This window comes from Salvelinus alpinus, chromosome 21 (assembly GCF_045679555.1).
Source record: "Salvelinus alpinus chromosome 21, SLU_Salpinus.1, whole genome shotgun sequence".
Taxonomy (NCBI): Eukaryota; Metazoa; Chordata; class Actinopteri; order Salmoniformes; family Salmonidae; genus Salvelinus; species Salvelinus alpinus.
Window position 1 is genome coordinate 13,036,937 of NC_092106.1, and position 17,753 is coordinate 13,054,689.

The window sequence follows — 17,753 nt, forward strand, 5'->3', positions numbered from 1 at the left end:
GACAGACAGAAAGAGAGCTCGTGACGGAAGAAGAGGAGAAGGAACAGGTGGGGGCTGTGGGCCTGGATCATCTAAAGCTATTCGATGGCATTAAACAAACTACTAGGCCTAATGCAAGAATCCTCCATTGGCCCTGGTGCAGATTAAGGTTGTGGGTTGCGTGTGGAAGCCATTATATAATTCATTCTCCCTGATGAGATTTTCTTCCCTCATCCCTTTTTTTTTTACCGCATTGGCAGTTTTTTTTATTCATCTAAATCTCTGTCTACTACATTTTTGGGTGCCTTTTTATCCCTGTCTGTAACTAATTCCACAGTAATTTGATGTTTTCCCTCTGTGCCTAATCATTTTTCACAGCCTTTGACTGATACAGTGCGCTAGCTGGCACAATGCTACAGAACGGCTATAGTGGATACTGTGTCCTAAACTCCTTCATGGAGTCACTACAAGGGTAACAGCATGACTTTTTTTCATTTCTGCTGCAACTTCATCCAGATTACAGGTGGGCGGATTGGGAGCATGTATTTCAGTTTTTTCCTTTTCCTTTATTCCAGGCTTCATTTTTTTAACCTCTGCAGTCTCTGTCTATTATGAGAAGTATGCCTAAATGTGAATGGCGGCTGACTTTGGGTCAGATTAAATATGACCTCTGAAACCACAGCTGTGGCATGTGCAGGCCAGTAAAGCTGCTCCGATTGGTAGATTACAAATTCTCCCACAGCAGCCAAACCACATCGAACTATTTGGCAGCTAAAGTGACAATCCCACTTTCTTCTATTGTCATCATCACTTCATAAAAGTTCTCATTATACTGTTAATGAGTTCCAGGACTAATGGATTGGTATTGTCAGACGGAGGTGGTTAAATCTGCTTGGAGTAATTATGATGATTTATGACCTTAATAGAAGCTCATTCTAAGTGTTAAAATGCCTCCTGTGTTTGTCTGAAAAACGAACGAGACGAATGCTTTGAGTGAGAGTGTGTGAGTTCAACTGACAGTGAAAGAGTACCTCTGAAGCCCACTCACAGAATGAACCTGTAGCGCTACACTATACAAAAACAGCTGCATACACTTGTATACATATGCAGGGCCGGCCCTCCCATTAGGCAAGATTGAATTTGGGGCAACATTTTGGCAATTGGCTGCCGCCCCTGATCGGCTACTACACCGCCGGCGCCCCAGACACTAGCTCATAGCCGTTGCTGCAGTTCCCGCCTCCACCCCCTTCCCGCTTCTCCCGTAGTTCACTCCCACTATCCTTGATAGCTATAGTGATGTGTGTGTTTATATGGGATTATCCAATTGTGAAACATAAAAAATGAATCTGCCAGTTTAAATTATTGTATTGATGTTTTTTTTTAAAGTTTGTATGTGAGGAAGAAGATTAGTGATTAAGGCAGTAGTCTAACCTGTTCACGTTAGCTAGCTACTAGTGGAAATAATAATAAGCTACAGAGATTTTAAACTAAATTTGCTACCATTTCTAAGAGACAGAAACAGGAAGCGACTATTTTTTTTTTAAATGAGAAAGTGGCACAATCTCTAAACCAAAGAAATTCCCTGCTGAATTTTTGCTGGCGGTGAGTTTTAACCTTTCACAAGCAGCGGCTCAATTGAACTCAACCAGGGTATTCCTCCAAGACTACCGATCTGATGCAGCTTTCGCTGGCGCATTAGCAAGTGCAAAAGAGTTGGCAGAGGAGATGGGTATTGAGTCCTGTTTCCCAGTGCAGCCCACGGTCCGTCCCGTGACTGAGGATGAGCCTGTGACTGTACCTCAGCAGAAATTCAAAGTACATTTCTTTAATCAGATTCTTGATTCTGCTATCCAGTCTGTCAACGAGCGCTTTACGCAGCTCGAAGAGCACAGCAGTGTTTTCAGCATCCTGTACAACATCCGCACCATCAAGGACATGGACACTGCAGCACTTATCACTGACTGCACAACACTGGGCCCTTACGTACAGGGATTCCAGGGACATCGGCGCAAAAGAGCTGTGTATTGAGCTCAAAGTCTTGAGCAGGAGACTGGACAGTGAGGCAAAACCACTTGACGCACTGGAGTACATATCCAGATATCAAATGGCCTACTTGTATCCCAATGCATTTGTTGCCTCCCCGTGACAGTGGCAAGTGGAGAGCGCACATTCTCCAAGCTCAAACTCATCAAAAACTACCTGCACTCTACTATGAATCAAGAGAGACTCAATGGACTCTCCACCATATCAATTGAGCACGAGTTGTCTTACAAAATCAACCTCCAACAAGCAGTGCATGCTTCTGCTGCCAGGAAGGCCAGGCAAGTCAACTTGTCTTGGAATGAAAGGTAAGTGTTGATCATACACTCACAATAATTCTATCACAGAGTCATTTGTAAGATTACTAAATTATCTATCACCTGTTTACTTTGTATTTTTATTTATTTAAATAGACTACATCTCTCTCTCTCTCTGTCTCTCGCAGATGATTTGATTTCAGGACCATGGACAGTTACCGAGAGAAAACATTGCTGATTGCAAGGCAGCAACACAGCAGAGGAAAGAGGCCTCTCTAGGCAGGGCATGGAAAAAATAGATGCTGAAACTGATGCTGGACAATCAAATTCGATATGTAAATAAACAACATTTGTTAAGGCTGGGTCATTGACATAAAGCTTATTATATACTGCTCCAGTGAAACGAGACCCGCCATGCATTTATGAAAGCACTTGTTTCCAAAGCTCAAATGATGTATCATTCTTTTTACAGTTCTACAGGAATATTCAAATATGTTAAATATGTTAAATAAAAGTGTTATTTTTATTCTAATTGTAACAATTGTGGTGTCGTGCCATGTGTGATAACAGGTGTCATATTATTAGTAAGAAACTGCTACCTACTATAAGCAGCTGATGCTTATGGGGATATATTGATTCTTCTCTATGACATTCTGAAGCTGAGCTGCAGCCTATAATATTCGAGGAGATTTAAAAAAATGAAGCTATTAATTTAGCTTTCCGCTTTCTGAAGATACGGTTGAAGTCGGAAGTTTACGTACACCTTAGCCAAATACATTTAAACTCAGTTTTTCACAATTCTTGACATTTAATCCTAGTAAAAATTCCCTGTCTTAGGTCAGGTAGGATCACCACTTTATTTTAAGAATGTGAAATGGCCAAATAATAGTAGAGAGAATGATTTATTTCAGCTTTTATTTATTTCATCACATTCCCAGTGGGTCAGAAGATTACATACACTCAATTAGTATTTGGTAGCATTGCCTATAAATTGTTTAACTTGGGTCAAACGTTTCGGGTAGCCGTCCACAAGCTTCCCAGAATTTGTTGGGTGAATTTTGGTCCATTCCTCCTGACAGAGCTGGTGTAACTGAGTCAGGTTTGCAGGCCTCCTTGCTCGCACACGCTTTTTCAGTTCTGCCCACACATTTTCTATAGGACTGAGGTCAGGGCTTTGTGATGGCCACTCCAATACCTTGACTTTGTTGTCCTTATGCCATTTTGCAACAACTTTGGAAGTATGCTTGGGGTCATTGTCCTTTTGGAAGACCCATTTGCGACCAAGCTTTAACTTCCTGACTGATGTCTTGAGATGTTGCTTCAATATATCCACATAAATTTCCTTCCTCATGATGCCATCTATTTTGTGAAGTGCACCAGTCCCTCCTGGGGCAAAGCACCCCCACAACATGATGCTGCCACCCTGTGCTTCATGGTTGGGATGGTGTTCTTCAGCTTGCAAGCCTCCTCCTTTTTCCTCCAAACATAATGATGGTCATTATGGCCAAACAGTTCTATTTTTGTTTCATCAGACCAGAGGACATTTTTCCAAAAAGTACTATCTTTGTCCCCCTGTGCAGTTGCAAGCCGTAGTCTGGCTTTTTTATGGCGGTTTTTGGAACAGTGGCTTCTTCCTTGCTGAGCAGCCTTTCAGGTTATGTCAATATAGGACTCGTTTTACTGTGGATTGATAAAATAATTTATATGTCTAAAGATAATGATTAAATATTTCCACTCTGAAACCATATAATTGTATGACATTTATTAGAATCACAAAACTATAATCTGATGATGTGTGTAGTTTTATTCAGAATTAGAACAAGGACCTTTTGTTCCTTTTTAATATGTAAGCAGGGTGCAAGTGTGAAACAAATGATAAGAGGAGCTATCGACAGACAAGCTGGACTACTGTGTTCCTTACAGGACATTCTGTCCCCACCCAGGGAGGGGGGAAACTGTTAGGCTTGCAGAAAATTATGAAACATGTTGCAGATTAAACAATGTATCTGTGTAGTGGACTGTCTAAGCAAGGCGTAGCTTAAGATTTGAACTTGTTTGTGTGTGTTATAAAGACTGGGGTTTGCATTTTTGATGTTAGAACGTTCTCGTGAATAAACACTTAGATTTTTGTAAATTGGGACTTTTGTCTGTTTCATTCAACCAGAATCTTACAAACTCTGGGTTGCAGACTGAGTAAATGAATTGAGGTTTATGAACATTGATAACAAAATTCTCATAACAGGATATTATAGTACCTGTTTCCTCCAGCATCTTCACAAGGTCCTTTGCTGTTGTTCTGGGATTGATTTACACTTTTCGCACCAAAGTACGTTAGTCTCTATGAGACAGAACGCATCAGCAGTTGAAGCTTACATTTTTCTGCCTCGTGGGAGCATCTGTCTGGGTGGGAATGTCACTTTTGAAAATCCCATGCTTAGATTCATGAGGATGGCTAAGATAATTTTTTTTGCTAGCAAGACACTCTGGTTTGACGTTGGAGAAATATGACCTATGACTTGGGCTGCTGTTATGTTCTGTTCCTCCGACTTTTAGCTGAGATAAATATTTGATTATTTTAGATTTTTGTCTCGCCTAGGGCGGCAGAACGTCCAGGGCCGGCCCAGTACATATGTATGCCCCCTCACAGGCTATAATAGTTATTCTCAGAATGAATATTCTCAACATGTCACATTAAGCACACCACTGAAAAAACACAGTGAATTGCTTCACACCCAGTAATCTCTCTTTCCCCTCTCTCTCTCTCACACGCACAGAAATAGCACGTAAGCCGCAAACAAGGTGCACAGTGTCACCGGTTGCTAAGGGGATAGAGGAAAAATGGGAAGACAGAGATTGTGTGTTACAAAATTAATTAGAGCAAGATCCACCTTAGCAGGGACTGAGATGAGGGTTACCATATTAAATGAGCCTGATGCTAAACTTAGACCATGAAGCAGAGAGATGTGTCATGTCGCTGTTTTAAATGGCTGTTGCGCTGGAGATGAAATGACTGGAAGAAGTATGGGAAAAAATAATTGTTCTTTCTCTATTATAGATATTGTGCTCAGCAGATGAATGTGCTCTAGATGAATCCCTTTTTTTCTACCTTATCTAAAGGAACAGTGACATCATGTCCAATCACTGCTCATCATTCGCAGAACTCCACATCTCTTATCCAAGTTATCTCTCTCTCTCTCTCTCTCTCTTGATCCTGCCCCGCCCGAATCTTCTTCAATCTCTTTAATCCAAAATGGTTTATTGGTCTTCTACCATCCTTTCTCTCTTCACCACACCCTCCAGTTGTTAATTGTATCTAATATTTATTTTGTCTTCTCTCTCTCTGACAGGATTCTTCTGACCGTGGTGGTGATCTTTCGGATTCTGATCGTGGCCATCGTTGGCGAGACGGTGTACGAGGACGAGCAGACCATGTTTATCTGCAACACCCTGCAGCCGGGCTGCAACCAGGCCTGCTACGACAAGGCCTTCCCCATCTCCCACATCCGCTACTGGGTCTTCCAGATCATTCTGGTGTGTACGCCCAGCCTGTGCTTCATCACCTACTCTGTGCACCAGTCGGCAAAGCAGCGTGACAGACGCTACTCCTTCCTCTACCCACTGCTGGAGCGTTCGGATTACGGGCAAAGCGGCACCAGGAAGCTTCGTAACATCAACGGCATCCTGGTGCACCACGGCGACGGTGGCGGGAAGGACGAGCATGACTGCATGGAGGTGAAGGAGATCCCCAATGTGTCGCGGGGGCTCACACATGGCAAGAAGTCCAAGCAGCGCCAGCAGGAGGGCATCTCGCGCTTCTACATTATCCAGGTGGTGTTCCGTAACGCACTGGAGATCGGCTTTCTGGTGGGACAGTACTTCCTATACGGCTTCAGCGTGCCGGGCATCTTCGAGTGCGACCGTTACCCCTGCTTGAAGGAGGTGGAGTGCTACGTGTCACGGCCCACCGAGAAAACGGTCTTCCTGGTCTTCATGTTCGCTGTGAGTGGCATCTGCGTGCTGCTCAACCTGGCAGAGCTCAACCACCTGGGCTGGAAGAAAATCAAGGCAGCCATCCGGGGCGTGCAGGCCCGCCGGAAGTCCATCTGCGAGATCCGCAAGAAGGACATGTCTCACCTGTCACAGCCCCCCAACATGGGCAGGACCCAGTCCAGCGAGTCCGCCTACGTCTGATGGAGACAGGGCTAAATGCTGGGTAAGTGAGGGGGCAGGGTAGGGAACGAGTGGGACGACCACTACATTCCACTGTATCTCTTTTTAGTTTTAATGGAAAGAGGAGGAGAAGGAGGAGGAGGGGAAGCTGCCACGGAATATTTGGTGCATTTTTTTTTACTATGGGACCAGCTGCACCTGTTCTTGTCATAACTTGTCATGTGAATGATGTTTTGATTGGGACGGTCCCAAAGGGCTGTGTGGGAGCCTTTGAGGAGAGGCTTCTGGCTGTTTTGGGGCCAGGGACGGTGAAGGGGGCCGAGGGGTTTGTTATATCATGGTGCTGTTCTGGCTTATTTCATCCACGATGAAGAGAGCAGGAGGAGTCGTTAACAGAGAGAGAGAGGAAGAGCTGTCGCAACGATGATCGACTCTCCACAAGCTGCGTACAGGGAGTCAACTTTCTAGCCTCTCTTTCCTGCTGTGGAGAGAGAATGATGTTCCTCTCAAGCTAGTCTCCAGAGATTAAGATGACAGAGAGAGACAGTGTTCGGGAGTCCTGGAGCTGGTGCCAGAATAAGCTGCTGTTTACGTTTTGTCTCCTGGCAAACAATTATTAACACAAACACCATGAAGGAATACTGAAAACATTTTTTCTCTACTTCTCCACTGCTGGCACCTGCACCATTGAGACTGAGGGTGGATGACAGTAATGTCTTCTTCTCCTCTTCTCCTCCGTGTAAACTTTAGAGAGGAACCCAAAGAGGCCACGCATAAACGACACCTCCACAGTCACAAACCGTTCCCCTCCACACAAAAACACCCCTACGCCGAGCTTCTCTCTCCAGCACTCCAATGTATTGCGTGTGTTTGTGACTGACTGAAAGAAAGAGACAAATAAAGTGAAAGAGAGAAATAGGAGAGTAGAATAGGAACTTTCTCCTTGCAATCTCAACGGAGAGGAACCAGATCATTTTATTCCAAATGTAAACGTTAACGATATCATTATTATGAGTTGATTTATTCCTTTCGTGACAAAGTTGGCACCAGCCTTTGGATTTACTTCTTGTTTGAAAGTTCCTGCATATTATTTAATCTTTTAGTTGAGAGAGTATATCAAAATAGATGTATTTATCTTTATGGAGGGAGGGGAGGCAAAAAAACATGGTTGGGATCATGGGGGTACTTAAAATGTATAAATAGTCTTGTCTTTTTTTTGTTCATTTCAAAGCATTTTGTTTCTGATCGATGGAACTGAATTTGTGTCTGAGAGGAGGATTGCAAGAGGTATTTGAAAAAGGCAGGTTTACAAAGCAGTGTTTCTAGAATGAACCAAGTGTTATCATGGATTGTACTCTTGACAGAGAACATGCTAATCTAATCTACTGGTTTGTGCTGCATCTCTCTCCTATGTGGTGATCAGCAGGCATGCCTTTAAGAGAAGAGAAAAGATTGAGGAAAATACGATGGAAAATAAGTATTGCAGCATGATCCCTGAAGACAGGCGGGAGAGCGGCAGACAGAAAGGAACGCTCGTTGGGAAAAGCTCTGTAGCACCAGCAATAAAAACCCAACACACTCGCTCAACACCACTGAAGACACGGTTCAGCTTTTCTGCAACAGTGGTACACTCTAAAAGGGATCCCACATTTACAGCACAATGCCTTTTGACCCTGCAGTGAGGCCAGACACGGGAGGTGGAGGGCGGGGGTGTCCTTGTTGTGGATGTATTGAGGGAGGGGTGTGCACACTGAGCAGTAGTAGTGTCCATGGCGATAACATTATAAGAAGGCCAAACATGACCAGCGAGGTACATCACCATACTGTACATTGTGCCTCCACGTGCAGGCGTGTGTGTTCGTTGGTTTATGTCCTGTCCAGAGAGAGAATCCCCATCAGCATGGTTCTGCTTGAGTGAAAATGTTTGGGCCGGAACATTCTCCTGGTGTTCTACCCCAAGGTCATATAGGAACCCTGTAATGGGAGTCACCCCAAGCACTGCCCAGGGACACACAGCCTGGAGTGTGTAACGTACAGGCTCTACGAAACACTCTGTAGGGAGCAGGAGAGAGAAGAGGGAGAGGGGGGTTGCTGGAGACATTGACATCAACAGCATGTGTTCTTTTGGCACGTGCGTCTGGTACACTGTAAAACAGAGTAGGCAGCTCAGGTTGGAGATGTTTGGGTTTACAGTGACACCGGCTGGGCCCGGACCAAACCAACTTCGCAAGCCAAGCCGAGAAAACAGACATGGGAGAAGAAATATGGCTGGAACCTGGAAAGCCACCAAGCCTCTAGTTGCACATTTGTTTGAAAAGAACAGGAAATGTCCTAAACAGAACGACAGAAAGCCATGACAAAGTCCCCGCTAGTCACACAATGACAGAGGATTACAACCGCAGAGAGACACGTTTATGGAGATAGAACCGTTCAGAACTGTCCCCATGTAAGATGGCCGACAAAATGCGGCTCTACGAAATCAGCCTCTCTAGAGTTGCATCTCTATGTATGAGTCCAGCTATCCACGCTCCTCCTCTCTATCCTCACTGAGCACACTGCTGGTGTGGTTGTATAGTCTTACTGAGGTGTGACTGATGAAGTAGCCAGAGAAGGCTCTTTATTCGTTCAGTCTTGTCTGTGATTAACCCACTGATACTAGTAGATAATCTCTAGTATAGAATTAGTCCCCTTCTTCAGAGCTCGTTGAATGGCCGTGGGATTGGATGAGGAGGAGCCTTGTTCTTAGAAGACTGCTGAGAAGGCGTAATAATAGAGGTTAAGGCCGGGCTTTCTCTAAATTATCCTGGGCGCTTCTCTTTAAGAAAACGGTTTGGGAAGGTTGGTCTGAAGTGTAGTTGTCACGAATGTTCTCCTCCTCGTCTGAGGAGGAGCAAGGATCGGACCAAAATGCAGCTGGTGATGAATACATGTTGATTTATTAAACAAGACGAACACTAAGCACACTTGAATAACTACAAAACAACGTAGACAGACTTGAACATGAAAACTTATAGAACACAAAGAACGCACGAACAGGAACAGACTAAACAAACGAAACAGTCCCATGTGGTAACAACACTGACACGGAAGACAATCACCCCCAAACAAACGGTGTGAACAGCCTACCTTAATATGGTTCTCAATCAGAGGAAACGTCAAACACCTGTCCCTGATTGAGAACCATATACGGCTAATTACCAATGAACCTAAACATAGAAACACATAACATAGACTGCCCACCCAGCTCACGTCCTGACCAACTAAACAAAGCTAAACAAAGGAAAATAAGGTCAGGAACGTGACAGTAGTATAGTAGTGTACATGTACAGTCCCCATGTGTCTGTCTCCTGCTCTCCTGTCTGGTCTCATTGAGGGTTATATAACAGGGTTGGGATAAGGACACTTCCCAAAGTGAACACTTCACAGGGTTCTAGTGGTCCAATGCTCTCTCCAGTCTATATGTGAAAATTATGCAATTTTCTTTTCTTAATTTGTTTCCTTTTTTCTGGCTTGTGGATTCATTTTGTTGTCTTTTTCTCTTTTTTGTACAGTGATGTAATTGAAAGACCTATCGAAAAAGCAGTTTTTTTCCTATGTAAAGAACAAAACATTTTAAATGTACAAACTGGGGGGGGTGTGTTGAAATGTGATCACATGTATTGTATCCCTTGCCAAAGTGATATACAAATTACATGGGGTTTAAAATGTATTCTTTTTTAAGGCATGCACAATGGCTAAAATAAGCATGTTTCTACCTGTTTTTGAAAACTCAATCTTTAAAAGAAAGAAGAGTTTTTTTAGTTGTCGTCCAAGCTTCGGAGATAAAACGTGTAATTAAGTCTTGATGTCAAGAATCTCTAATTTCCAACTCTTTTACAAGTCAGTACCAACCCAATAGGTCATTTCTAAATGGAATAGGGTAGGATTCAGCCCTGCTGTTTTTTTACCAGCATTTTGAGGTACTTTACCTGCTATAAAAAGATTAAGATTTTTTTTCAACAACAACACTTAAGATGTGGATACTCTGAATTTTACTTGTGTGTACTGTAAGCCACACTTTTCAGGGTAAATACAACAGTACATTGACAAAATAAAGGAAAAAACATTCCAGAGTAATGCAAATGAATTACGACTGAATGAATTAAGTCTGATGAAAGGAGCAGTGAAGCCCTAAGACAACAGTAACATTATGGGGACTGTGTAGCCCTCTGCTTCAGGTCAACACATTGAGGGCTACTGCACAACATACAAACAGTCTCAGGAATTATGCACTTCTAAATGATTAACAATCTTTTAAAACTAGGCTTTTTATTCATATTTCTACAATTAATAAAACAAAACTTTTCTAAACGCTGTCAGACAACATCTGCATCCTTTCTTACACAGAAAACCCATCAGGAAACATCATATAGATAATAAGGCACATCAAGTATTGTCAATCAGTACACACATGAGAAAGTTAATGTATTACTACATACACATTCTCAAGACTAGTTTGATGGCAAGAAAATCCCTTTAATCTGCAGAGTTACGGCAAAACAGACCCATAACCCTACTTCTGTGGCCACGTCCTTGTATCCAAGCCTAAACCAGCCCTCTTGCCTAAAACGTTGGTGCTATCAACCCTCATCATGGGTTGCATTGAATCAGTGACAAGGAAGGTCATTTACAAGTTCAGATAAATATTTCCGAGGAGATGGAAGCAAGGACCTACAGACAGCTCACGCACTCTTCCAATTGGCAGGAACGGACACCATCTGTGGTGGCAGAGAGCAAACCTTAGAGGTTGTGACACTTTTAAATACCTGCTATACCGTCACTCTAGCACACTACTACCACCAGTGCCACCTGTCCTAACCTCACATGTAGGGCTGCATCAAACCAGTGGCATAGGGGGTGTGGAGAGGTAACAGACCCAGGTTTACGTCATCAGGTCTGGCACCACCGACTCTTGAGACAAAGGGACCCGTCTAAACATTTTAACGAGACCGGCTGTGTTGAAAGTTTTATAAACAAGGGCTTTATAGTTTCAGCACAGTGTCTTAGTCTCCTTCATCCCCCCTTCACCATAGAAACAAAAACATAACATACCGCTATCCCAATATTTATCTCCCTAACAGAACGTGGTGACCATGTTTGTTGCTCAAGGACCTAATCAAACCTTTGGCCTTGTTGTGCCAATGGGTGATACGCAGTGCCGTCAACTTCACTAGCCTGAAAATGATGCAGCCCCACCCCCCCTTCCCACCTTGGGCCAGTTGGGCCAATTAGTAATAACAATTCAAACTAGACTATACTGATAGTAACAAAAGCTATAGCGCCACCATGTGGTGTCGATACGAATGTTCTTGGTTGCAGTGCATTTGGAAAGTATTCAGACCTCTTGACTTTTTCCACATTTTGTTACGTTACAGCCTTATTCTAAAATGTATTGATTGGACATCATTTGGAAAGGCACACACCTGTCTATATAAGGTCCCACAGTTGACAGTGCATGTCAGAGCAAAAACCAAGCCAATTGTCCGTACAGCTCCAAGACAGGATTGTGTCGAGGCACAGATCTGGGGAAGGGTACCAAAAAATGGTACCAAAAAATGTCTGCAGCATTGAAGGTCTCCAAGAACACAGTGGCCTCCATTATTCTTAAATGGAAGATGTTTGGAACCACCAAGACTCTTCCTAGAGCTGGCCGCCCCAGCCAAACTGAGAAATTGGGAGAGAAGGGCGTTGGTCAGGGAGGTAACCAAGAACCCAATGGTCACTCTGACAGAGCTCTAGAGTTCCTCTGTTGAGATGGGAGAACCTTCGAGAAGGACAACCATCTCTGCAGCACTCCACCAATCAAGCCTTTATGGTAGAGTGGCCAAACGGAAGCCACTCCTCAGTAAAAGGCACATCACAGCCCGCTTGGAGCACCTAAAGACTCTCAGACCCTGAGAAACAAGATTCTCTGGTCTGATGAAACCAAGATTGAACTCTTTGGCCTGAATGCCAAGCATCACATCTGGAGGAAACCCCATCCATACGGTGAAGCATGGTGGTGGCAGCATCATGCTGTGGGGATGTTTCTCAGCGGCAGGGACTGAGAGACTAGTCAGGATTGAGGGAAAGATGAACAGAGCAAAGTACAGAGAGATCCTTGATGAAAACCTGCTCCAGAGCGCTCAGGACCTCAGACTGGGGCGAAGGTTCATCTTCCAACAGGACAATGGCCCTAAGCACACAGCCAAGACAACGCAGGAGTGGCTTCGGGACAAGTCTCTGAATGTCCTTGAGTGGCCCAGCCAGAGCCAGGACTTGAACCCGATCGAACATCTCTGGAGAGACCTGAAAATAGCTGTGCAGCAACGCTCCCAATCCAAGACGATCTGCAGAGAAGAATGGAAGAAACTCCCCAAATACAGGTGTGCCAAGCCTGTAGCGTCATACCCAAGAACACTTGATGCTGTAATCGCTGCCAAAGGTGCCTCAACAAAGTACTGATTAAACGGTCTGAATACTTATGTAAATGTGATCGTTTTTGCTTCGTCATTACGGGGTATTGTGTATAGATTAATGAGGGAAAAAACGATTTAATACATTTTAGAATAAGGCTGTAACGTAACAAAATGTGGAAAAAGTCAAGGGGTCTGAATACTTTCCTAAGGCACTGTATGATGAGTTGTGACAGTGTTTGCAACATGTTTACCAGATTTTGTTACAATACGAATATCTGTGACTGATTTATATGCATTTATGTGCCAGACCACGCCCACGTGAATGTTTATTGGTCAAGAGCGGCCATGTTGTTTTAGGTACTAGTCTGGAAAATATTGCGTTGAGAGATCTTTGTCCATAGATGCCACATATCAAGTTTCATGCAGATTGGTAATTCGATGCCAGAGGAGTAGAGTTGTAAGTCTTTTTCACAATATTGTAAATGGCGGAAAATCCATCATAGCAGACCTTATTTGTTTCTTGTGAGGAGAGGGACCTACTGTATGTACAGAATTACATGACTTTTGGTCAAATGGAGTGAGGGGTGTGACCTTTTAAAGTTAGCATTTTCAATAACTTGTTATAACGCCACAGTCTGGCCAAACAGTGTCATTTTGTAAATGGCGGATCTCTATTGCAAGATGCATCATTCACCCAAGTTCCGTCAAAATTAGGCCAGTGCTGTCTGAGATATCGCATGTGACGAATGTACTAACGGACGGATATAGATCCACAGTCCCCTCCCCGATTTTCTTTGTGGAGGACAATGATGATCAACTACATTATCAGCTAAAGGCTGGCAAAAATACCCAACATTGTCTATTGTGTCAAAACATGCTTTTAAAATGGACCCTAGCCTGCTAGATCTGTATTCTCATTGGCCACAATAAGCAAGGAAATCACTACTTCATGCAAGACAGACTTGCATCGTTCAAGGGATTAGTAGAACGTGTCATAAGAATTTGAACATGAGAATTGGTATTGATGATACTTGTTACATGCCTTTAGTATCCCACTCTCCACTCTGAGAGTCTGAGCCATGATGAAGCCAGCTCTGTCTTGTCCTGTGAAGGACATGACACCCACTGAGTCTGAGGCTTTGACGTGCTGATGTAGTCGACACAAACAGCCACACCGAGCTGGATTAGGAATATTTCGTTTATGGGGGCAATTTCAAACCCTTTAATCTCTCATGATATCAATAGTAACTAGGCAATTTCATTAAATTGAGTGCTGCTTGATCTAGTGAGGACGGGGCTAAGGCCGTGAGGTTTTTCAGAAGAGAAGCTTTAGTGTGGGGAAAACGACTACCTGTCCCCTCACCTGACACAGTGGCCCCTTTGAGTCATAAAGTAGCATACAAATTAGAGTAAACAATTTACATAAAGCTTATGATTCTTGATCCACACCACCACTGCACTGTCAAATGAAATGAAGCTACCTAATAGGAGTGGTTGCTACGGTAACGTCATGAGAAATAATATCAAGAACGTGTTCGGGTACGAGAGTGGGTTGAGGACGAGGTAATGTCTATATTTGGCTCGGTTGCAACCACAGGGTACTAAAATGACTGAACGTCAGGTATATGTTTTCTTAAGGAGCAGAAAGGGAAATGTATTAGCTGTAGAAGAACATGTGATTGTTTCATCATAGCTCTGTATGTTTCCAACACCGAAGTGGACATAACAAAAATGCTAAGAAAGAAAAAAACACTTGTTTGTGATTTTTAACGGAAAATCTGTTGTTTTGACTGCAGATTTTATTTTATATCCAACTGAGCTTATTTGAAGGTTTCTTGACCATTGTGTCTGACTTGTACTGTACTGTATGTAAATACTGAATACAACCTTGAATGTTACACATGCTGAGCTTGACCTTGTGGTGATTGACAGTGTGCAGCCCTCTCTGGAGGGATGTAGGTGTCAAAATATCAAACCATTTTCTGCATGTGTTTGTGTGCATGAGAGACAGAGACCGAGAGAGAGATGGGAAACCAAAATGTCAGATTGTCCACGTGAATGGAATCGAAAAACAAAAGCAGTATGTTATAATATGACACATCAAAATGTGCTGCTGCTGAAGTGATAAAACTGACCAAAAATAATAACAATTCCAAGTAGCTGCTTGCGCTAATGGCATCAGTGATAATAACAAGGGGAAAGGAGGAGGGAATGCTGTGTGTGTGTGTGTGTGTGTGTGTGTGTGTGTGTGTGTGTGTGTGTGTGTGTGTGTGTGTGCGTGTGCGTGTGCGTGTGTGTGTGTGAAAAATATATATATATACCGTCAAGGAGGTGTGTAAACAAAACTCCTTAAAAATTTGGCAAGATAAGAGGCATAGAACTAACTAAAAAAAAAAAGGCATAGGTTAAGTCCTGAGCTTACCGACTAGTACTAAAACACTTGAAGTAGGCATTCTAGAGTTAAGTCAACAAGTTACTATATCATTGTGTTTACTTGATAGCTTACGTGTGTGTGTGTGTGTGTGTGTGTGTGTGTGTGTGTGTGTGTGCGTGCGTGCGTGCGTGCGTGCGTGCGTGCGTGCGCGTGCGTGCGTGCGTGTGTGTGTGCAAAGGTTATTACAGTAAACTAAAACTGAAACTAAAACAATAAAATAATCATGAAAAAACTATTTAGTAAACTAAATTCATTTAAATAATTAACAAACACGTTTGGAAAAAATAAAACTATACTGAAACTATTATCTTTGATTCCAAAACGAACTAAAATGAAAAGCATATTATGTTCTGTTTTAGTCTTTTTCCCTAAACTTTCAATGTAGGTTTTCAATGTAGGTTTTCAATGTAGGTTTTCAATGTAGGTTTTCAATGTAGTTTTCAATGTAGGTTTTCAATGTGGTTTTCAAGCTTTTTGCAGGTTTTCAAGCTACTGAATCTGGTGGGTAAATGTTGCCAGGAGATGGCGATGTTTCAAATAGACCTAGTTTGTGCATCACTATTACTAGTTAGGACCAGATATTATGGAGGAATTAAGATGAAGCAAAAAGGCAGTTTCCCATTGAAAAAAAGGGTCACGGTTCAGGTCTGTGTAAGTGAGCGTTACCCTTCTCCTGTGAGCGTGCTTTCTCGGGTAGCCTAGCGACCAGCAGGCAGAGGCGACTGCTTCAGCCACTTTGACAACTAAAACAAAGTTGTTTTTCTACTAATCTACTTATTGGAAAGAATGTCAATTTGGGCTCAGAATGCTCAGAACTCATTCAGCTTTTCATAAAATCCCCCGAAAGTCTACTACAGTTACTATGTGTGTGGGCAATCTGTAATATTCGGTAGAATCCTATGGCTCTCGCATTGGCACCAGTGCGATAGCAGCTGGCTCTGGAGAACTTAAATAAAAAATTGAAAAAACGAATCGAAAAAAAATAATATTAAAACACAAAACTATCATAACCTTGGTGTGAGCGTGCGTGTGCGTTTGTGATCATTCCTCTTTAATTTCTGTTGCACTAAACAGCAGCACTGTCAACAGAGAAAGTGTGTGCAGTGTGTATGTGTGTGTATGTGTGTGTCTCTGATATCCCAATTCGCTGTGCTGAATTGGGATTGAGGGCTGGTTGCCACGGCAATAAGCCTGGCAGTAATATCTCTAAACCCAGCAAGGATTAATCTGTACACAGATGGCCGGGGGACAGCATCTCTTCCTGACCACTGTGTGGCCAGCGTCATCACCATCAGCAATATGGCCTTCGTCTTCATCATCATTGTCACCAAGACTAGTATCATCATAAACATCAACATCAATCTTGTCATCTTCATCATCATCATAATCATCATCATCACTGCCATCAAGACTAGTATCATCATAAACGTCTCCGTCATCTTCATCATCATTATCATTATCATCCTCGCCATCGTCGTGTCGTTCATCACAAATGTGATCATTCACATCATCATTGCTATTATCAAAATCATCTTCATAAAAACAATCAATACATTCACCAACCGGCAAATCATTAAATCTCCCTTATTCTTACATAACCCAGGCCACATAATAGAGGTATCCCAGTACTATGCCGATTTAGGTTTAAATTGCAGATCTACTCTAAACATCTATTATAAAAGAAATACATAATATGCAATACATTGCAGGGCAGCATCTAATATGGATGATAAAATGTGAGCATAGAACTAAGACAAGCAAAAACCATAACCATCAATGTTACATGTACCCTGATGAAAACAAGCAGGTTTCTTGGTGCTGAGGAGAAAGGGAGGAGGAGGAGAGGGGGTTGGGGGTAAGACGGTTAGCGGAGGAGAGAGGGTTAAAGGAATAGCAGAGGAGAGAGGGTTAAAGGAATAGGAGGAGAGAGAGTTAAAGGAATAGGAGGAGAAGATGAGCGTGTTAAAGGAATAGGAGGAGAGGATGAGAGGGTTAAAGGAATAGGAGGAGAGGATGAGAGGGTTAAAGGAATAGGAGGAGAGGATGAGAGGGTTAAAGGAACAGGAGGAGAGGATGAGAGGGTTAAAGGAATAGGAGGAGAGGATGAGAGGGTTAAAGGAACAGGAGGAGAGGATGAGAGGGTTAAATGAACAGAAGGAGAGGATGAGAGGGTTAAAGGAATAGGAGGAGAGGATGAGAGGGTTAAAGGAATAGGAGGAGAGGATGAGAGGGTTAAAGGAACAGGAGGAGAGGATAAGAGGGTTAAAGGAATAGGAGGAGAGAGGGTTAAAGGAACAGGAGGAGAGAGGGTTAAATGAACAGGAGGAGAGAGGGTTAAAGGAACAGGAGGAGAGAGGGTTAAAGGAACAGGAGGAGAGAGGGTTAAAGGAACAGGACGAGAGAGGGTTAAAGGAACAGGAGGAGAGAGGGTTAAAG

The 17,753-nt window shown here is 43.0% G+C and overlaps 1 protein-coding gene across 1 annotated transcript in view; it reads left to right on the plus strand.

Moving 5' to 3' along the window:
* LOC139547865 (gap junction delta-2 protein) overlaps positions 1 to 14,786 on the plus strand; it is a 46,043-nt gene extending 31,257 nt beyond the window's left edge. Inside the window, exon 2 of the mRNA XM_071357004.1 lies at positions 5,624 to 14,786. Within this exon, the coding sequence (XP_071213105.1) occupies positions 5,624 to 6,467 (844 nt within the window). The 3' untranslated portion in view covers positions 6,468 to 14,786. The remainder of the gene's footprint in view (positions 1 to 5,623) is intronic.
* The last annotated feature ends 2,967 nt before the right edge of the window (positions 14,787 to 17,753 follow it).